The 17,270-nt window shown below is 40.1% G+C and overlaps 1 protein-coding gene across 2 annotated transcripts; it reads right to left on the reverse strand.

The window, feature by feature from the left end:
- Nucleotides 1-8,204: 8,204 nt before the first annotated feature.
- Nucleotides 8,205-11,689, reverse strand: LOC149015758 (beta-glucuronosyltransferase GlcAT14A-like). Of its 2 annotated transcripts, XM_089155937.1 has the most exons (5): nucleotides 11,306-11,689; nucleotides 10,384-11,091; nucleotides 9,555-9,630; nucleotides 9,081-9,196; nucleotides 8,205-8,982 (listed from the first exon to the last, which is right to left on the reverse strand). In XM_089155937.1, the coding sequence occupies exons 2-5, from the start codon at nucleotides 10,913-10,915 to the stop codon at nucleotides 8,429-8,431; spliced, it is 1,278 nt and encodes a 425-aa protein (XP_089012063.1). In that variant the 5' UTR covers nucleotides 10,916-11,091; nucleotides 11,306-11,689; the 3' UTR covers nucleotides 8,205-8,428. The 2 variants fall into 2 exon arrangements, with proteins under 2 accessions (XP_089012063.1, XP_089012064.1); XM_089155938.1 differs by lacking the exon at nucleotides 11,306-11,689 and having other exon boundaries at nucleotides 10,384-11,299.
- Between the last annotated feature and the right edge of the window lie 5,581 nt (nucleotides 11,690-17,270).

Consider the following 17,270-nt stretch of genomic DNA (forward strand, 5'->3'; position numbering starts at 1 on the left):
CTGGCGATCCTTTCCGGTATCCTTCACACTAGAGTCCTCATAGTCCCTGACTACGGACTCATCAACCCTATTGGTCATCCACATATGGTAAACGGGAAGCTCTAACGTCCTCTCACGGGTTGGTTACCGGTCTTGAGCGCCCGTGAGCCCAAGTCTAACCATATGCAACCCTACCGATAAATGGTCCCCACAATGTGATTCCTGTCCTCTCACGGGTTGGTTACCGGTCTTGAGCGCCCATGAATCCCCATTGCTACCACGGGTCGTTCGGTCTCAATACCCCTCCGATTAGGGTCTGACATAACGGGACATCCTAGCCAAACACTACTAGACAGTCCTAAATATGTCATCCAACAGTTTAGGAAGGTGTCCAGAGGGCATCTCCGAAAACATCCCATAATATTCTCGTAGTTGTCCAAGGACAGAAGTGTCAAAAGGACACCTCTCCTTCCCGAACCATACTTAATCAATCACATTCACAAATCAATCATATCATACACATTTACAGTATATAGAAAATATACCATAATAAGATTCATCTCATATACAGTTGACAAATAAAGACTTTCATAAACTAAAGAAAGCAAATAAATAATGCTACTGTAATTGAAGTAAATACAGCAGTAATATATTCATAAAAGAATCTAATTATGGTAACAAATCCAAAAGATTCTAATATAGAAACTAAAATCACACAATCTATGCTATTATAGAAGTAACCATCCTTACCTTATATAACTTGAAGAGAATCTCCAAGGATCAAGGAGAATCTTCCCAAACTTGGCAAGAAGGTCCTAAACAAGTATATATATCATATTAGGAAAGAAACCTAGAAGGTAAGATATCAAAACATCCAAAACATACCACATATGAGGTTACTATCCTCATTGGTTGATTGGATTGGTCTATTGTCTCAGTCGACCAATGAGTTGACCAATAGAGACAGTGGCCTTCAAAATCAGAGTTTTTAGAATATAGAACCAAATTTGGTGGTTCAAAAGGGTACCAAACAAGGGGGAAACTACTATGAAAGTATCCTAGTATATAGAGGACTTCAAAACACTAATCAAATCAAGTCTTCAAGTTACAAATTAGGAAACAAAAGTTACCATAATTAGATCAATCATGGTTCTTGAAGAATTCATAGTAACAATCATGGACAAGAACGATAGGATGATGGATCATTGATTGTGATAAAGAAATCATGAAAAGTATGCATAGATCTTCAAGAAAAATAGATCTAAGACTGAAGAACATGAATCTAAATAAGGAAACAAAACTTACCATAAATGTATTAGTCATGGTTCTTGGAGAAAGCATGGTATGATCAAGAAGAAAGAACTAGAGATTGATAGGTTACAACTCTTGTAAAGAAAACACAGCGATTGACTACTAATATGATCAATAAAATAGATCTAAGAAGATCATAATTTGAATCAAAAGATGAACAAAGACAAGATCATGATTTAGATCATGATTCCTTTAAAAGCTTGCAATGATCATGGTTAAGATCATCGCATTAGCCATTAATCCTTAGGAAGATCATGAGGGATGAGTAGAGAGATGTTTGCAACAGAGAATGCTGCATCTTCTCTACTATGTCAGCCCAAAAAGAAAAGAAAAACAGAGATGGAGAAGAAGAAGAGAGTGTAGACATACCTTTTGATGCAAGAGGAAGAAGATTACTTGAGTTCTTGCGAGGATCAACCAAGGATGCAAGGAAATTGATTAGAATGGAGTTCTAACTCCTTCCAGAGGCTTAGGAGGCAGAGGAGACGAACTAATCCCGAGATTAGACTTAAATAGAGCAAGAAAGACCTAAATCTGCAAAACAGATCCCATTGGTCGATTGGATTGGTCTACTGGCTCCAATCGACCAATCAATCGACCAATGGAGACAGCAAGGTACATATTGCACTGTTTTGGTCATAACTTCTTCGTTTGAAGTCCGATTGATCCGAAATTCGAAAGGGAACTTCACACAAATATACTAAGACTATCTAGCATAATTTGACATCATCCATGGTCCAAAAATCAGTACTTTATAAATTGGGAACATGAGTTTCTAAATTGGAAACAACATGGTTCTCATTGCAAACTCACCATGGATTCAAGGGAAGAATTAGAGAGAACAAGGCTTCTCTCTAATGGAATATCAAGAACATATCAGAGGCAAGAATAACTAAATAGAAAATCAAAAGAATACTAATCCTAGAATGAGAGGAATCAAAAATAGAAACTTATTAGAATGCTTATATCAATGGTCAACATAGAAGGCTAAAATGGCTAGAAAGAAAGGGGAATTGATTCAAGGAGATGAAACACATTGGAACAGCAGTAAAGGCTAAGATCAAACATGTTAAACATTAATGAGAAAAGAAGCTACAGTAGAATGATCATGCTGTCCAAAACTCAACCAAAATCAGTGAAGAATTGAGGAGATTCACCATGTGGTTTCAAGGAATGAATAAAGTGATTGGGGGTTCACTCTGAGACATAAGGAGATTAGAGAATAGGTAGTTACAGTAGTTTAACACCTTCTCCACAATCAAAGCATCAAGATAGAACAGTAAGAAGAAGAAAAGAGAGAAGAAGGAGACAGAACACTGAAATCAAGGTCCAACTTCAAGATGTAACATTAAACTAACCTTTCTTAACCCAAAATAGATAGGGTGTCCTGGCTAGGTTTGGGCTGGATTTCACACACTTAGCACAATAATATAATCAAAAGCAAGATCAATTCCTTGTATCCAAATAATTTAATAATAAAAGTCGAGAAAGTACCTCAGAAGGATTCACAAATAACATCAGAGTGCGGAAAGGATTTCTTAGAATAAACAATCAAGTGTGAAAAGGAGGGAGGAAACCCGTCTTATAATATTAGCGGAAGCTGAAATGACTAAAAGTAAAGGTTACAACCGATTCACCAAATAACAAATGAAACAACTAAGCTATAGTCCCGACAATTCAAATAAAAGGTTAAAAAGGGAATGAGGCGACATCCCATCCCTAACACACAAATATAAAACTGAACTGCTACAAACAAGTCCCGATCTCGGTCTACTCGTCTTTATCAACTGGTTCATCGCCACCAGTATGATACAAGTCTTCAACTCGGCCTCCAGAGGGTTGACTGTCACAGTCAATAGTGGTAGTACCTGTAGAAAAGTCTAACAAAATATGTTGCAAAAAGGAGTGAGTTCAAAAGAACTCAGCAAGGTAGTCATTCCATAAAATATAAACCATATGATACAAGCCATAATATGATGCAATATGATATGGAACACATGATGCAAGTATGGTTCTAACTCTATGAATGTTGGTCTCTAAGGTAGACATGCTTTAAGTCATAGCACCATACTTTTTTGGGTCGTCTGTCACTCTCCCATTCCATATCTTGGGAATGCCAGGGGAATATCGGTAAAGTCATCTCAAAAACCATGGTAAGGGGATCGGTCACCGCTCTCTCACATCACCCTTTGGTATAAGTACTGGCGCATGTCACAGTAAAGCCTAGCCCAATGCAAGTCATCTACTCAATCATATCATCTCAGATCCAAATACGTCCATTCCTCACCCCCGGCGATCCTTTCCGGTATCCTTCACACTAGAGTCAGCGTAATCCCGAATTACGGACTCATCAACCCTATTGGTCATCCACAAATAGTAAACGGGAAGCTCTCACGTCCTCTCACGGGTTGGTTACCGGTCTTGAGCACTTGTGAGCCCAAGTCTATCCATTTGCAACCCTACCAATAAATGGCTCCCACAATGAGATTTATGACCTCTCACGGGTTGGTTACCGGTCTTGAGTGCCCACAAATCCCGCTACCACGGGTCGTTCGGTCTCAATGCCCTTCCGATTCGGGTCTGATACGACAGGGACATCCTAGCCAAACAACTAGACAACCCTATGTATGTCATCCAATAACTCGGGAAAGAGTCGATAGGCACCTTCGGAGAACATCCCATACTATTCCCTCCGTTACCCAAGGACATAAGCGTCAATTGGACACTCCCCAATCCCAAGTTTTACGTAGGCAATCACATATTCAAGTTTATCACTTCTCATGCATCCAATACATCTTCATAATACAAGTTAAATCATGATATTGAAATGAATCATCATAGACATAAGTAAACAAGAATAGTAATGTAACATGACAAGAGTATAGATATTTCAATACTACTGTTCTAACACATATATCACAGTCTTATAACGATTAAAAGAAATCAAGAGATTCTATTCATAAATAAGAACATAAATCATAAGTTGATGATCTATATGTTTATGGAGATAACCATCCTTACCTTAGGTTGAGTTGATGATGAATTGAGAATACCAAGAATTAGTCCAAAATAATTGTTAAGACCCTAAACAAACATCAATAATAAGTTAGAGAAGAAGTCGGGAAGATCGGATGTCAAACGGATCAAAACGGAGCAAGGTTGCTGTCAGCAACAAGTTTGGTCGATGGTATCGACCAAAAGGATCGACCAAAATTTCCTTTGGGACAGAATAGTGGATTTTGGGGGTTTTGGTCCAAAATGGGTCTTCCGGGGTTCGGATCAATCCGAAACTTGGAGGGATGATTAATAACAATGTAAGAACACTACCTAGCAAGTATTATCACAATCCAATGGTCCAAATGAAAACCCCCAAATTGAGGTCCTATATTCTAAAGACAAGAATCCTAGCATTCATGAGAAATTGATGTAATTGAAAGGGAAGCTAGAGAATTAGTTGGGGAATAGGTTAAGAACATGATTATAATCATTTGCAAGTCAGAGATTAGACTAATCATACTCCACATCTCAGTTTAGTATAAGAAATCAAGTTGTTAAGCAAGGAATAATGGTAATGTATATGTAAGGATCAAGATGCAAGTGAGGCATTGCAAGAATGAAGGAAAAGCAAGTATAAATGGGAAGAGACGTTCATGGCAAGGTGTTTGCAAGGTTGCAGCACCTTGGCCATGGTCTCATCAATAAAAGAAGAAGGGAAGTGAGTAGAATAGAGAGCAAGAGAGAGAATCATACCTTGGAAGATGATAGTTGGAGAAAAGAGACAATGATTATTGTAGAAGATCATCACCTAAGCCAAAGAGGAGCCTAAGAGGAGCCTTCCCACGTTCTCATGTGTTGAAATGAGTAAAATATCGTTCTAGGTTCGAGGTTTCACTTAAATAGATGAAGGAATATCCAAAAAGCATCTTTTCCTCGATTCTGGGTAACTTTGGTCGATGGTTTTGGTTGATGGCATCGACCAAAAGGATCGACCAAAACAGGTAACAGGTTTCAGCAGAAAATCCAGAAATAGTTCAGCAACTTCGAACAGGGATTCGGAGGGCTATACAAGGTCAAATTGAGTGAGGTTTTCCCCAACAAGTCAATACAGAAGTCTAGTTTCCAGAAATACTTTTGGATCAAGCATGGGAGTTCATTAGGTCCACCAACTAAGCTCACCTTCTTCGATGCGCAAGCAGGATTTGCCAAACATAGTTCAGCAACTTCAGACAGGGATTTGGAGGGCTATATGGGGTCAAATTGAGTGGGGTTTTCTCCTACAAGTCCATCAAGAAGTCTAGTTTTGGGAAATATATTTGGATTGAGCATAGGAGTTCATTTGGTATTTCAACTAATTCACCCCTCTTCGGTGCGCAGATTCAAAACTAACACTGACAATGCTCTCAAGTGAGGGGCATCATCGTCAATGTCCAAGGGCTTGGGCTCTGACACCAAATCAACAATCAAAAGGGTCCACAAGTATCTTTTCCCCCACTTCGGGTTTTCGGACCTACAAACATAACAGGTCCCGGGCTAGGTCAAGGTTAGGATAAGGCCAGACATTACAGATCTACCCTAAGGGAAAAGTCTGACATGGCTTCCTAAGGTTTTTCAAAGATAATAATATTGAAATTAAGGTCCAACTTTTAAGGTCTAACATTGAACAAGTCTTTCTTTATCCCAAAATAAATAGAGTGTCCGGGCTAGGTTTGGGCTGGATATTACAATTGGTGTCCAGTAAATAGAAACACATTCAGAACTGGACAAACTCTTAGACGGATTCTGGAGACGGCTTTCGTCTGGGAGTCCAAAAACGGCGTTTTTTTTTCAATTTTTCCTTGAACGATTTTTTTTTTCAAAAAATGGAAAATCACGTTTTTTTCTCCCAAAAATTCATCCAAAAACACATGAAAAAAAAATCCAGCTATAAATATAAAAAAAATAATTATCATGGATTATCAATTCATGCAAAAATTCATAAGGGAAATTTAAAAAAATCCTCCCACTCGGATCCGAACCAAAACATAAGGGTTCCTAAAAACCCTATCGACTCTCCCATGGGTTTCTTATTAACCTTGGATTTTCCGTGGGTTTCCATAAACCCTTGATACTCCCATTGGATCCATACAATGAAAATAAACAATGGGGAGGAACCGAGAATCGTGGGAACCATGGCTCTGATGCCAATGTAGGAAATAACTCCATATATCTCAATTCGATTAATTGATGGAAAGATCCTTACCTGGATTTGCTTTCCTAAATTATGGAGTATCTGCAGGGGAAGTAAATTGGATCCACGTCCTTGTTCCTCCACCAAAGCTCCATCGGGGTGATTCCACAATCACTAGGAAATGGAACAAGTTCCACAACCCAAATGCCGTGTGAAAAGGATGGAAGAGTGATCTAAAGCAAGGAATTCATTTCCTGTGTTTCTAGGAGAGAGGGAGAGAGAGATGGGAGCCGCCTTTTTGGAAATTCTCACGTACGAATAATGTAATCACCCAAGTGATACGGTGGTTACAAATATATAACCTATATTTTGTAACCGCCCTAATAATGAGTTTCCAATATTGCCCTTGGACATATAATTAAATTAATAATTATAAAATCCCAACACGACACTTATTGATATAGACACACTAGATACAGGGGAAAGAAGAGTTTATACTTAAAAGAAATATAAGAGAAATGAGGACCACCTCTCAGATGCTTTTAGGGGTAGACCCAAGATTTAACATTGAAGGAAGCCGAATACTGGTGAATTGGGCACATTTATTTCTACAAATTTATCCAATAATCTAAATGCTAATTATTGAAATGACCTGACCATTCAAAATTTTCTTCAATGGGAGAAGGGGCCAAGTGTTGGTATTTCACACACATGGAAAGAGGACCAATGGGGTCGCTCTAGGGAAATTTCAAAGATCTAGGGGAGTGGGATCAAGTGGGGATTTCACACATGGAAAGAGGGACAAATGAGTATTTATAAAGAAATTTCAAAAAATCAGTTGAGGCCATGGCCCCCCTTTCCCTAGGAAAGCTGCCCCTCGATGCTCTTGAGATTGAACCTGTGGGCTCTTATGATTTGGAGACCCCTTTCCCTCCTCTTCACAGCCGCTCAACCAAAGGATGCACCACTTTGATGAAGACTTCATTGTCGAGTTCAAAACTTCTGCAAAGAAAAAGATGAAAAAACAAGAAATTCTAGATCTTGGATTCCTTAGCTCCTTTGCTTTAGTGCCTCATTTCTTGTAATTTGCTTTGCTTTGCTTAGGGACTCCTTGGCTTTGTAAGGGTTTTACCCCTTTTCCCTCCTTTTAGTCAATGAATTTTTATTCCATCCAACGGAAAAAAGAGAAATGACATGAAAAAATAAAGAAACAAACTACCTTTATGGAAGAAAGGTTGGAACACAAGCCAGGGTGTTTCCAAAGGATGTGCCCACAAATCAAGGTTTTCTCTAATAAGACGTGTTTTGACAATTCAAACAAGTATTCCATAAGGCATACCCCTTGGTCATTTAGGTTTCTCTCTGACCAAACCCACATACATTAGGATTGCTCGTTAATGGTTGCTCAGGATTGATAGATTCACCCTCTGAAACATTAAGTTCTGATCTTGGAGGTAAAATATCAATTAGTTGGTGCTCATCCAATATATCCACTACAGTTATTTCATATGCCACCTTTTCTTTTTGTAATATTTTGCTTACTGTACCCACTGCTGTAGCATTATAAACTGTACTCTTGCTCCTATCAGATAAATTCGACCCCTTCCTTTGTTTCCGCCTACATATAGCAGGGTCCCAGGATAGAAGCCTTTTTATAAGGAGTAATAATTTGAATTAGATAATTTAGAATCCAAACAAATTTTTATTTTTTGGTACAAAAGAGCTTTATTAAGCCGGGAGATGGGGATATTAATATGCCTCAGAAAGAGTTGAACCCACAACCTCTTCACTAAGAGGTGTTTGTTTCACCAATAGAACAGCTCTGCATCGACAAAGAACTTGCATACACTGATGTTTCTACTTGAAATTAAAAAGAAAAAGAAAAGTCATTGGACAAATTTCAGAAACTGAATTGGAAACATAGTTTTCTAAGCTGCAGAAATCAGAATATACATGTTGGCATCAAATTGATTAATATGGTTCATCACAATGACTTACTCCTAGACTTCCTTCATCTGCAAGTTTAGACAAAGTAACTCTGAGCTTCACTCCATTGGGCCCTGGCTTGACTTCGTTAATGTTTCCCCATATTGAGAAGGAATCTTCATTGGTATCTGAATTTGATTTCTCCCTTGTCTGATTCATTCCTGTGTTCAAACACCACCTTCCATGGACAACACCATCCTGTGGGCGTTTCAGTATGAATTTGTCAATTTTCTGAAGCACCCGATTCCCTTCTTGAAATGGTCTTGCAAAGACAGCACCACTTTGTACCATTCTTCTGTAATGAGACAGATTGAGGAAATTTGGTTCCATGTCTGAATTGTTGTTCCATTCAATGAACCTCAGGTCATTGTTTACACTAGTGTTCTGAAATTCAGGGGAATTGCAGAGAATTGTGTGAAAGTAGGATTCAAGAGGATAGGCCACATTGGTGAAGTACATAAGTAGTTTCCTTGGCATGTTATCCCACCCATGTATACAGTATTCCATGAAAGCTCTGCTCATGATGAACCATGGAGAACCTGCTCAACAGGATTAAAACATTAAGAACCAGTAACCTAAGTGTTTGTCAGTGAGCTTTAAAATTCTGTAAATTTTATCTAATCCAATAGAAACTGACCTCCATAAATCTGGAAGGCGTCTGGGGTTGCTCGGGCTTCCGAAATGAAGAAAATCTGTGTATTCTCTTTCAAATAAAGATTTGGGTCCATGGCCATGTGATTAATCCCCTGCCTCCTGCAGCAAATTAATTTACACTGTAGATACTGAAGATGGTCAAGGGAAGATTCAAATTTCATTAGGAGTTGAAAAAGATATAAGTTCCTGTTTTAGTTCTAATTGTTGCAAACATTTAGAGGTCATGGTTTTTCTTTAAAATCAGTCTTCAGTGAGATCTACACCAAAAATCTTGAATCTGTTTCCAGTTAGTAAATCAGAATGCTCTCATTACTTTGTTTGTCAATTTATATGTTGGAATTTACAGATGTGAAGATTTGGGTTGTTAATTCGGTTCATATTGTGCTCCTAAAGATTTCTTTGGGGGATGGCCTACAAATTCTGAACTAAGAAAGTCTGAAACACATCATTTACTTACTTTTTCCACTCTGAATTAGTGCTGTAGCTGATGAAGTTGAGATCTTTTGGCAAGAACGTGAAGGCATGAAGGAGATCTGCAAAGAAGAACCAGTGTTTTCTAACATGATGAGTAATTGACTTCATGGTTCACATCAACAGTATTAGATTTGGTTGATTTCTTTCAAGAAAAATAACTGTGTGATTATGCTTAGTATAGTATTGGTATCACCTAAACAAGAAAGAACCTTGAAAGATGTTAAGTGCTAACTAGAATTCTTTTTGTTATAGAACATTTTAACGTTAGGCTTGAACTTCCAAGTTGCACTTCTGCTAAATATGTAGATCAGAGTGGACAAACAGAAACCTGTTAGGATTTCTAAAGAACTCAATTTATGTCAGCACAGAGTTCAATGGAGGAAAAAGGCTAACTGCCTAACTCAGTCCCTTCTAAATTATTATTGACGAAACTTCATCACACAATGAAGTCCTTCAAAAACTAATAAAAGCTGATGCTTGACAATCCTAAGTTCATAGGAACTCTAAGAATATACTAAATTCTTTTCAATGAAAATTTGATTGTTTTTCCTTTTTGTAAATTTGTTTGAATGAGGTCCAATTAGAACACAATGAGCAAAGAAGAATAATTTTTTATCAATCAATATAAGAACGTTATCATTAGATAATATTGGGCACATATAGATCCTGAATTAATAAGAGGATATGTCAAATTTCCTGAAATTGTAGGCTGTAGCAATTTGTTTTTTTGGAGTTACGATTAATATTGAAAGAAATCAAGCTTAATAATTTGACAAAGAAGTTGAAAATGCAGTTAGGTTTGAGCTTCTTACCATCTTGAGTCATAATTGGATAATCAGAAGCACTGAGTGGAATAAACCAATCCCAATCCCTATTGATCATCATAAGCAGTGAAGCTGCATGGAGTGTTGCTGCAAGAGCTGAGGATCCCATGAGGTTTATAGCATAACTTCTGCCAACAACATTAACATTTCCAAAAGCTTGGAAGATCCTTTCAGATTGAACTGAAAGAGCTAATTTTCTTCTTTCATCATCAGAGGAACTAGCATCAAGACTCAAAAGATACTGGTTTCTTGGATGATAAACTGCCTTCAACAGCCTTACAATCTTCCTGCTGTCCCCTTTGCTACCAGAGATCCAGTAAGCAAGGACTGGAGGGTAGCCAGACCCTTTTAATACAACTGGAGCCGCACGCGGAGAATCAGTGGTGTTATTGCTTATGTCTGAAAACTCATCTTGAGATAAAGAACTGTGAGAAGCTCCCAACAGTACAAAGGCCATTACAATAACCAGAATCCCAGATGAGAAACCCATAATACAAGATGTAATTCTGTTTATCCTCATTGGCTGTAGAGACAAACCAGTTCGAAACAAATGATTCAGATATTTCAAATATTGCTCAATTGCCTGAAATGTGGAACTTTCCAACTTGTTGAATTTCAAACAGAATTTATCAGTAATAGTCCATGGAGATCTACTCCATCTCTGATGTGTCAAAATTGCAAACTCTACTTCTAGACCTGATTTAATTCAGCAAACTAGTTAGTTCATACCAAACAAAATGAATTGTTTCAATCGATTCACTATCCAACCTTTTAACTCAATATTAAAATGCAATTAAAAGAAATGAAGAAAGACAGATTCTGTTTCGGTAACAGAATATTTTGAACCCCAAAATCTGCTAGAACCTGCTATAAAATAACCAGAAGAGTATCAGTGAAGTTCTGGTATTACCTTAGTCATAAACTACCGAACGAGACTGATTGTCTACTCGAATCTAACCTGCTAAAAGCACAGAAGAAAACAAAGCAAAAACTCGGGTTGTGAAAAGATCAGAAACCCAGGTGATGATAAGAAAGATAGAAGAAAAGTGTCAGATAGATATCTAACTGTAAGAACAAGTCAGAATTGGAATATAAAAGAAACACCATGAGAAGGAAAAACTAGATGACCAAATTTTAAGAATACGGGTTTTTGTGAAAGTAACATCGAAGAGAGTTTTTATTTTGTTTTTTGGTTTTTTGGGTTGAACAACAGAGAGATTTGAAGCATACAAAGCATGACTTTAATAAGGTACGTATGAGAAAGGGATTTGTTAGAAAATGAAGGAAGCGTGAGAGAGATGTTTTAGTTGGATGGTGGTCGTGTCTTCTAGAACTAGTTGAAATGTCATCGTTGCTTACTATTGAAAAAGAAAATAGACGCTTGGCTGCTGCACCTGAAAGAGAGACAAAAAGGAAGCGTGTTTTACTAGGACTCTAACTGGTTTCTTTACGACAAAATTCTCGTTTTTTCTTTGTTTAGATTTAGAAAAGGTCGGCTGGTTCTTCCAAGTCAGATATTTCAAGTTTTCAACTACAACGGAAAATTTGTTTGGATGCTACACAATTAATGTGCAGTACCTACAGTAAATAGTCAAGATCTCGATCTCGACCATCTATTTTCAAAAAGTGTAATAGATGGCCCAGATCGAGATCTCGATCATTCACAGTACAGTGTGCTGTGCAACATCGGAGTTGAACTCTAAAGAAAGAGGGAGCATGCAATATTGATATGTGTTGTGGAGAACATATATCCCAAGGACCCCCCCTCGGGACGAACGTACACCTCCACTTGGGATAGAGAAGTCTTCTTAAGGGAAGTACTCTTAGGAGGATTTTGAGATTCCCTTATGGAGAAAACGCATACCCACTCGGGACTTGATTATTCTGAAGACTCGGGAGGAATAGTGTTCTCCCTTGAGAGGCACAGAAAACCCCCTCGGGCCATGATTATTCTGAAGACTCGGGAGGAATAGTGTTCTCCCTTGAGAGGCACAGAAAACCCCCTCGGGCCATGATTATTCTGAAGACTCGAGAGGAATAGTGTTCTCCCTTGAGAAGCACAGAAAACCCCCTCGGGAGGAAGCATATTCGCCCCTTCAGGGAACATGCACAGAATAAGCTCAAGAAGCCCATTTGGACTAAGTCCAAGAGAGACGTTGAAGAAGACGGCCAGGTCAAGAGAGTTAGTTACAGATAACTACTCAGTAAGAGCCGTTCCGAGAATTGGGGAGATGAGTCATCAGATAACGGCTCTATCTGGTCCGACAAAGAAGGAGCCGTTATTCCAAAGAGACTCCACTCACTCTTCAACCGTTGATCCGAAACTCAAGGAAGCGCCGCTTCCAGGTAACCTCTATATAAACCCACCTCCTACATGGAGAAAGGGACGAGAACTTTCATATGAATAATCACTCATTACGTTCTTGAGAACTCTCTCAAGAACTCTTATTGTTGCCTAGGCTGACTTGAGCGTCGGAGGCGGTTCCCAGGCCAAAACTAGGCTGGACCATTCTTGTTTTCTTTGTGTGTGCAGGCATCCCAGTTATTCCAACTTGGCTGGAGAGCTCTTAAGGTGGTCATCTCAATATCCGGCCCTCGAAGAAGTTCTAGACGCAACAAATTGGCGCCATCTGTGGGAATCGTCATAGAAAGTCATGACAAGACGTACCACACCTCAGGTGACAAGTTCTCAAATTCTCACTAGAGCGAGGGAGAGGGAGATAGAATACGGACGTGTTGAAGAACAAACTCTCCCTTCTCTAGATCGACAAATTCCTATTCCAGAGGAAGGTCAAGAAGGAGTTCCGGAGAATCCCCCGTTAACTATTCCAACTCCATTTGGAGAAGGCGGTTCGAGTCAACCTCCAATTCCAGCGACAGTGGCCGATTTGCAGAATATGCAAAGAGAAGTCCAACAACAAATGTTGGAACTCCAAGGAGTTGTTTGAGACTTAGTCCATCAAATCGGGGTACCACTTGGACCCCCTAGAAATTCCCAAGAAGGGCGAAGGCGTGAAGCTGTCCGACATACTCGGGATAAGCAACGCCCGATGAATGAAGAAAGGAGAAATCCCAGAATACCGAGGCGACCAGCCGAACGAGTTGGAGAAAGATCTCAAGAAGTGCATGTCGAAGAACCACGTCCCCGAGAGGATCGGTCGAGGGGAAGTGTCTTCCACCGTTTGGCTGGGCTTAGGCAAACTCAAGATTTACCAAGAAAAGGGCATAGAAATAAAAGAGTTCGAGAACAAGAAGGCGAAAGCACCGGAAGAGGCCATTCCAGATCTAATGACCCGAGAGGATCGGTCAGTCACTATGGATCTTCTCATGGACCAACTTCCCAATATTCTGATATCGGAAGTGTTCGGTCTCCGCAAGAGCGTCAAGAGGCGCATGGTCTCGGGCGAAGATTAGATGCCATGGAGAGACGGCTTGATGATCGGGACCTGGATGACGACTATGACGTGGTTGACAGAGAACCCTTCTCAAAAGAAGTTATGAGAGCACCTCTTCCACCGAACTTTATCATGCCGACATTTACTCCCTATGAAGGTAAGCCCAATCCTCGAGAACATATTAGTTATTTTAAATCTGTCATGGCTGTTATTGGCCGAGAAGATGAGCTATTGTGCCGAACCTTCCCGGCATCTCTCAAAGGCCTGGCGATAAAATGGTTTTCTAGCCTACCGCCAAGATCCATCCAAAACTTCCGAGAACTCGGGAGAAAATTTATTGCCCGATTCCGAAGTTGCATCGGGAGTAAGAAGACCGCAGATAGCCTCTTTGCCATTAGGCAGAAACCAAATGAGTCTATTCGAGACTATCTTCTTAGATTCGATAAAGTAGCTATCGAGGTAGAAGAATTGGATGATACGGTGGTGTACAATGCGCTATGGAGTGGAATAACCCAAAGACGTTTGCTCGAGGTATTGCTCCAAGATAAGCCGAGGACTTATGGAGCACTTCTTAAGAAATGCCAAAAGCAAGCAACGGTTGCAGAAGTTATCGAAGCTCGAGAAGAGTCCACAAGAGGGATGAAGGAAAAGAAGAATTATGGAGAAAGAGGTCAGAATTCAAATGCTTGGGCGAAAGATGATAAAAAGGGAGGTTGGAAAGAAAGACTTGCCACTGGGGACTTTACACCTCTTAATACTAAGAGGTCAGAAATTCTATTACAGATCAGAGATAAAGAAAACTTGAAGTGGTAGGGCAAGATAAGAGCCCGACCCGAAGATAGGAATATGACAAAGTATTGCCGCTTTCACAAAGACTACGGCCACCATACGGATGAGTGCAGAAATCTCAAGGTCGAGATCGAGAAACTCATACAAGCAGGGCATCTTGAAAAATATCTTCAGAAGAGCCGACAAGATCGAGAGAAGTCCCCACCTAGATCAACAAAAATACTCAGATCCAAAAGTCCCGAGAGGGCAGATAAGAATCCCGAGAAGAAACCCAACACTCGGGAATTTTTCCCCATTTACATTGTTTTGGGAAATCCAACAGAAGAATCCATTAAGAAGGCGAAGCAAAAGGCACGGTTCGTTGGATCGATGCAGCTGCCAAGAAAACGAAGAAATGACTTATGCCCAGATCCAATAACCTTCACCGACGAAGATCTCAAGGGCGTCACTTCTCCTCACGACGATGCTATAGTTATCAAAGTGAAATTGACAAATCGAGAAGTTCACCGAGTTCTTGTGGACACGGGATCTTCCACCGACTTACTATCTTATGAAGCATTTAAGAAATTGAAGTTTAATTTGAGGACAAGATGATGACTCCATGCGGGACTCACTTATATGGGTTCGTCGGGTCGTCCGCCATATCCGAAGGGACCATCCAATTGGATCTAAGGATTGGGACCTCCCCTCGGGATGCAGTCGTCCAAACAACGTTCATGGTGGTTCGGGACCTTTCAGCTTACAACGTCTTACTCGGGAGGCCAACTCTTAATGCCTTAGGGGCGGTGGTTTCTCCAACACATATGAAGTTGAAGTTTCCAACCACAGCAGGAGTCGGGGAGTGCTCTTCTGATCAGCGACTCTCCAGAAAATGTTATGTGAATTATCTTAAGAAAGTCAAAAAAGCTGAGAGATCGGGCAATACAATGAGTATTGAAATTCGGGATGACCGGGATGAAGAAGCTATGCAAAGAGCCGAACTTGTTGAAAAGCTTGAGCGAATTCAACTTCATCCGGATCTTCCTGAGAGAGGGACAATGATCGGTTCAGAACAACCTACAGAATTCAAGGAAGAACTCACCGAGTTTCTCCAAAACAACCTAGATGTATTCGCTTGGTCGGCCGAAGACATGCCCAGAATAGATTGAAGAGTTGCAGAACATAGCTTATGGATCAGGGACGATGCAATTCCAATGATCCAAAAAAGAAGGAATTTTTCACTCGAGAAACATGCTGCCATCAGAACCGAAGTGGAGAAGCTAGAGCAATCAGGTTTTATAAAACCCATAGAATGCCCAACTTGGTTGGCGAATGTAGTCATGGTGAAGAAAGCCAACGGAAAATGGAGAATGTGTACAGATTACACAGACTTGAATAAAGCATGCCCAAAGGATTGCTATCCACTTCCCCGGATCGACCTTTTGATCGACGCCACAGCAGGACATGAAGTATTGAGCTTCATGGACGCTTATTCGGGATATAATCAAATTAGGATGAATCCCAAGGACGAAAGGGATACGGCCTTCATGACGGATCGAGAAAGTTACTTTTATAAAGTAATGCCCTTTGGGTTGAAGAACGCTGGGGCCACTTATCAGAGAATGGTAAACAAAGTCTTCAAAGACCAAATAGGAAGAAATATGGAAGTATATGTGGATGATATGCTCATAAAGAGTATCGTCCGAAGAAGTCATCTGGAAGATCTTGAAGAAGTCTTTGATACTTTGAGAACATACCAGATGAGGCTAAATCGGAGAAGTGTGCATTCGGAGTTTCTTCCGGAAAATTCCTTGGGTTTATGGTATCCCAACGAGGAATTGAGGCAAACCCGGAAAAAATCTAAGCCTTGCTCGAGATGGAGTCACCAAAGACGATTAGAGACATCCAATGCCTAACTAGAAGAGTAGCAGCCTTAAACAGATTTATCTCGCGATCGGGTGAGAAATGTTTGCCTTTCTTCAAGGCTCTTAAAGAGCTCGGGAAGGCAAAGGATACCTTATGGACCGATGAATGTCAAAAAGCGTTCAAGAAGTTGAAGGAGAAACTCGGGACTCCACCTCTCTTAGCCCGACCTTCAACGGGAGAACAATTATTCACATACTTAGCCATTTCTCCAGCAGCAGTAAGCGCGGTCTTAGTAAAAGAAGAAGGTACTTCACAAAACCCTATCTATTTCATAAGTCATGTTTTAGTAGATGCCGAGACACGATATCCGGATGTGGACAAACAAGCCTTAGCACTTGTAATCGCATCTCGAAAACTTAGACCATACTTCCAAGCTCATCCAATTGTAGTCTTGACCAACTTCTCGTTGAAGAAGATACTACAGAAACCAGACTTAGCCGGAAGAATGGTCACATGGGCTATTGAGTTAAGCAAATATCAAATTGAGTACAGAACTCGTCCATCCATAAAGGGACAAGTTCTGGCCGACTTTATTCTTGAGAATAGCATGCCTAGTTCGGGAGTAGAAAATTCACCCAGTCCGGAGTTATGGACTTTGCATGTTGACGGCTCGAGCAACTCTTCGGGGAGTGGAGCAGGGCTAATGCTAATCAACCCGGGTGGATTCACTATTCATTATGCTTTAAGATTCAACTTCAAAGCCTCTAATAATGAGGCCGAGTATGAAGCCCTACTAGCAGGACTAAGACTTGCCCGAGACCTAAGAGTTCAAGAATTGGAAGTCCA

The sequence above is a fragment of the Hakea prostrata genome, chromosome 5, assembly GCF_041222555.1.
Source record: "Hakea prostrata isolate BN-2017 chromosome 5, UWA_Hpros_2, whole genome shotgun sequence".
Lineage (NCBI taxonomy): Eukaryota > Viridiplantae > Streptophyta > Magnoliopsida > Proteales > Proteaceae > Hakea > Hakea prostrata.

Bases quoted from the DNA above. Each gene is read 5' to 3' on its own strand.
- LOC149015758 (XM_089155937.1), bottom strand. From the start codon at position 10,915: ATGAGGATAAACAGAATTACATCTTGTATTATGGGTTTCTCATCTGGG. The intron at 9,631-10,383 runs GTAAGAAGCTCA...TCTTCTTTGCAG, and splicing joins TCCAATTATGACTCAAGATG to ATCTCCTTCATGCCTTCACG. The intron at 8,983-9,080 runs GTCAGTTTCTAT...CCTGTTGAGCAG, and splicing joins CGCCTTCCAGATTTATGGAG to GTTCTCCATGGTTCATCATG.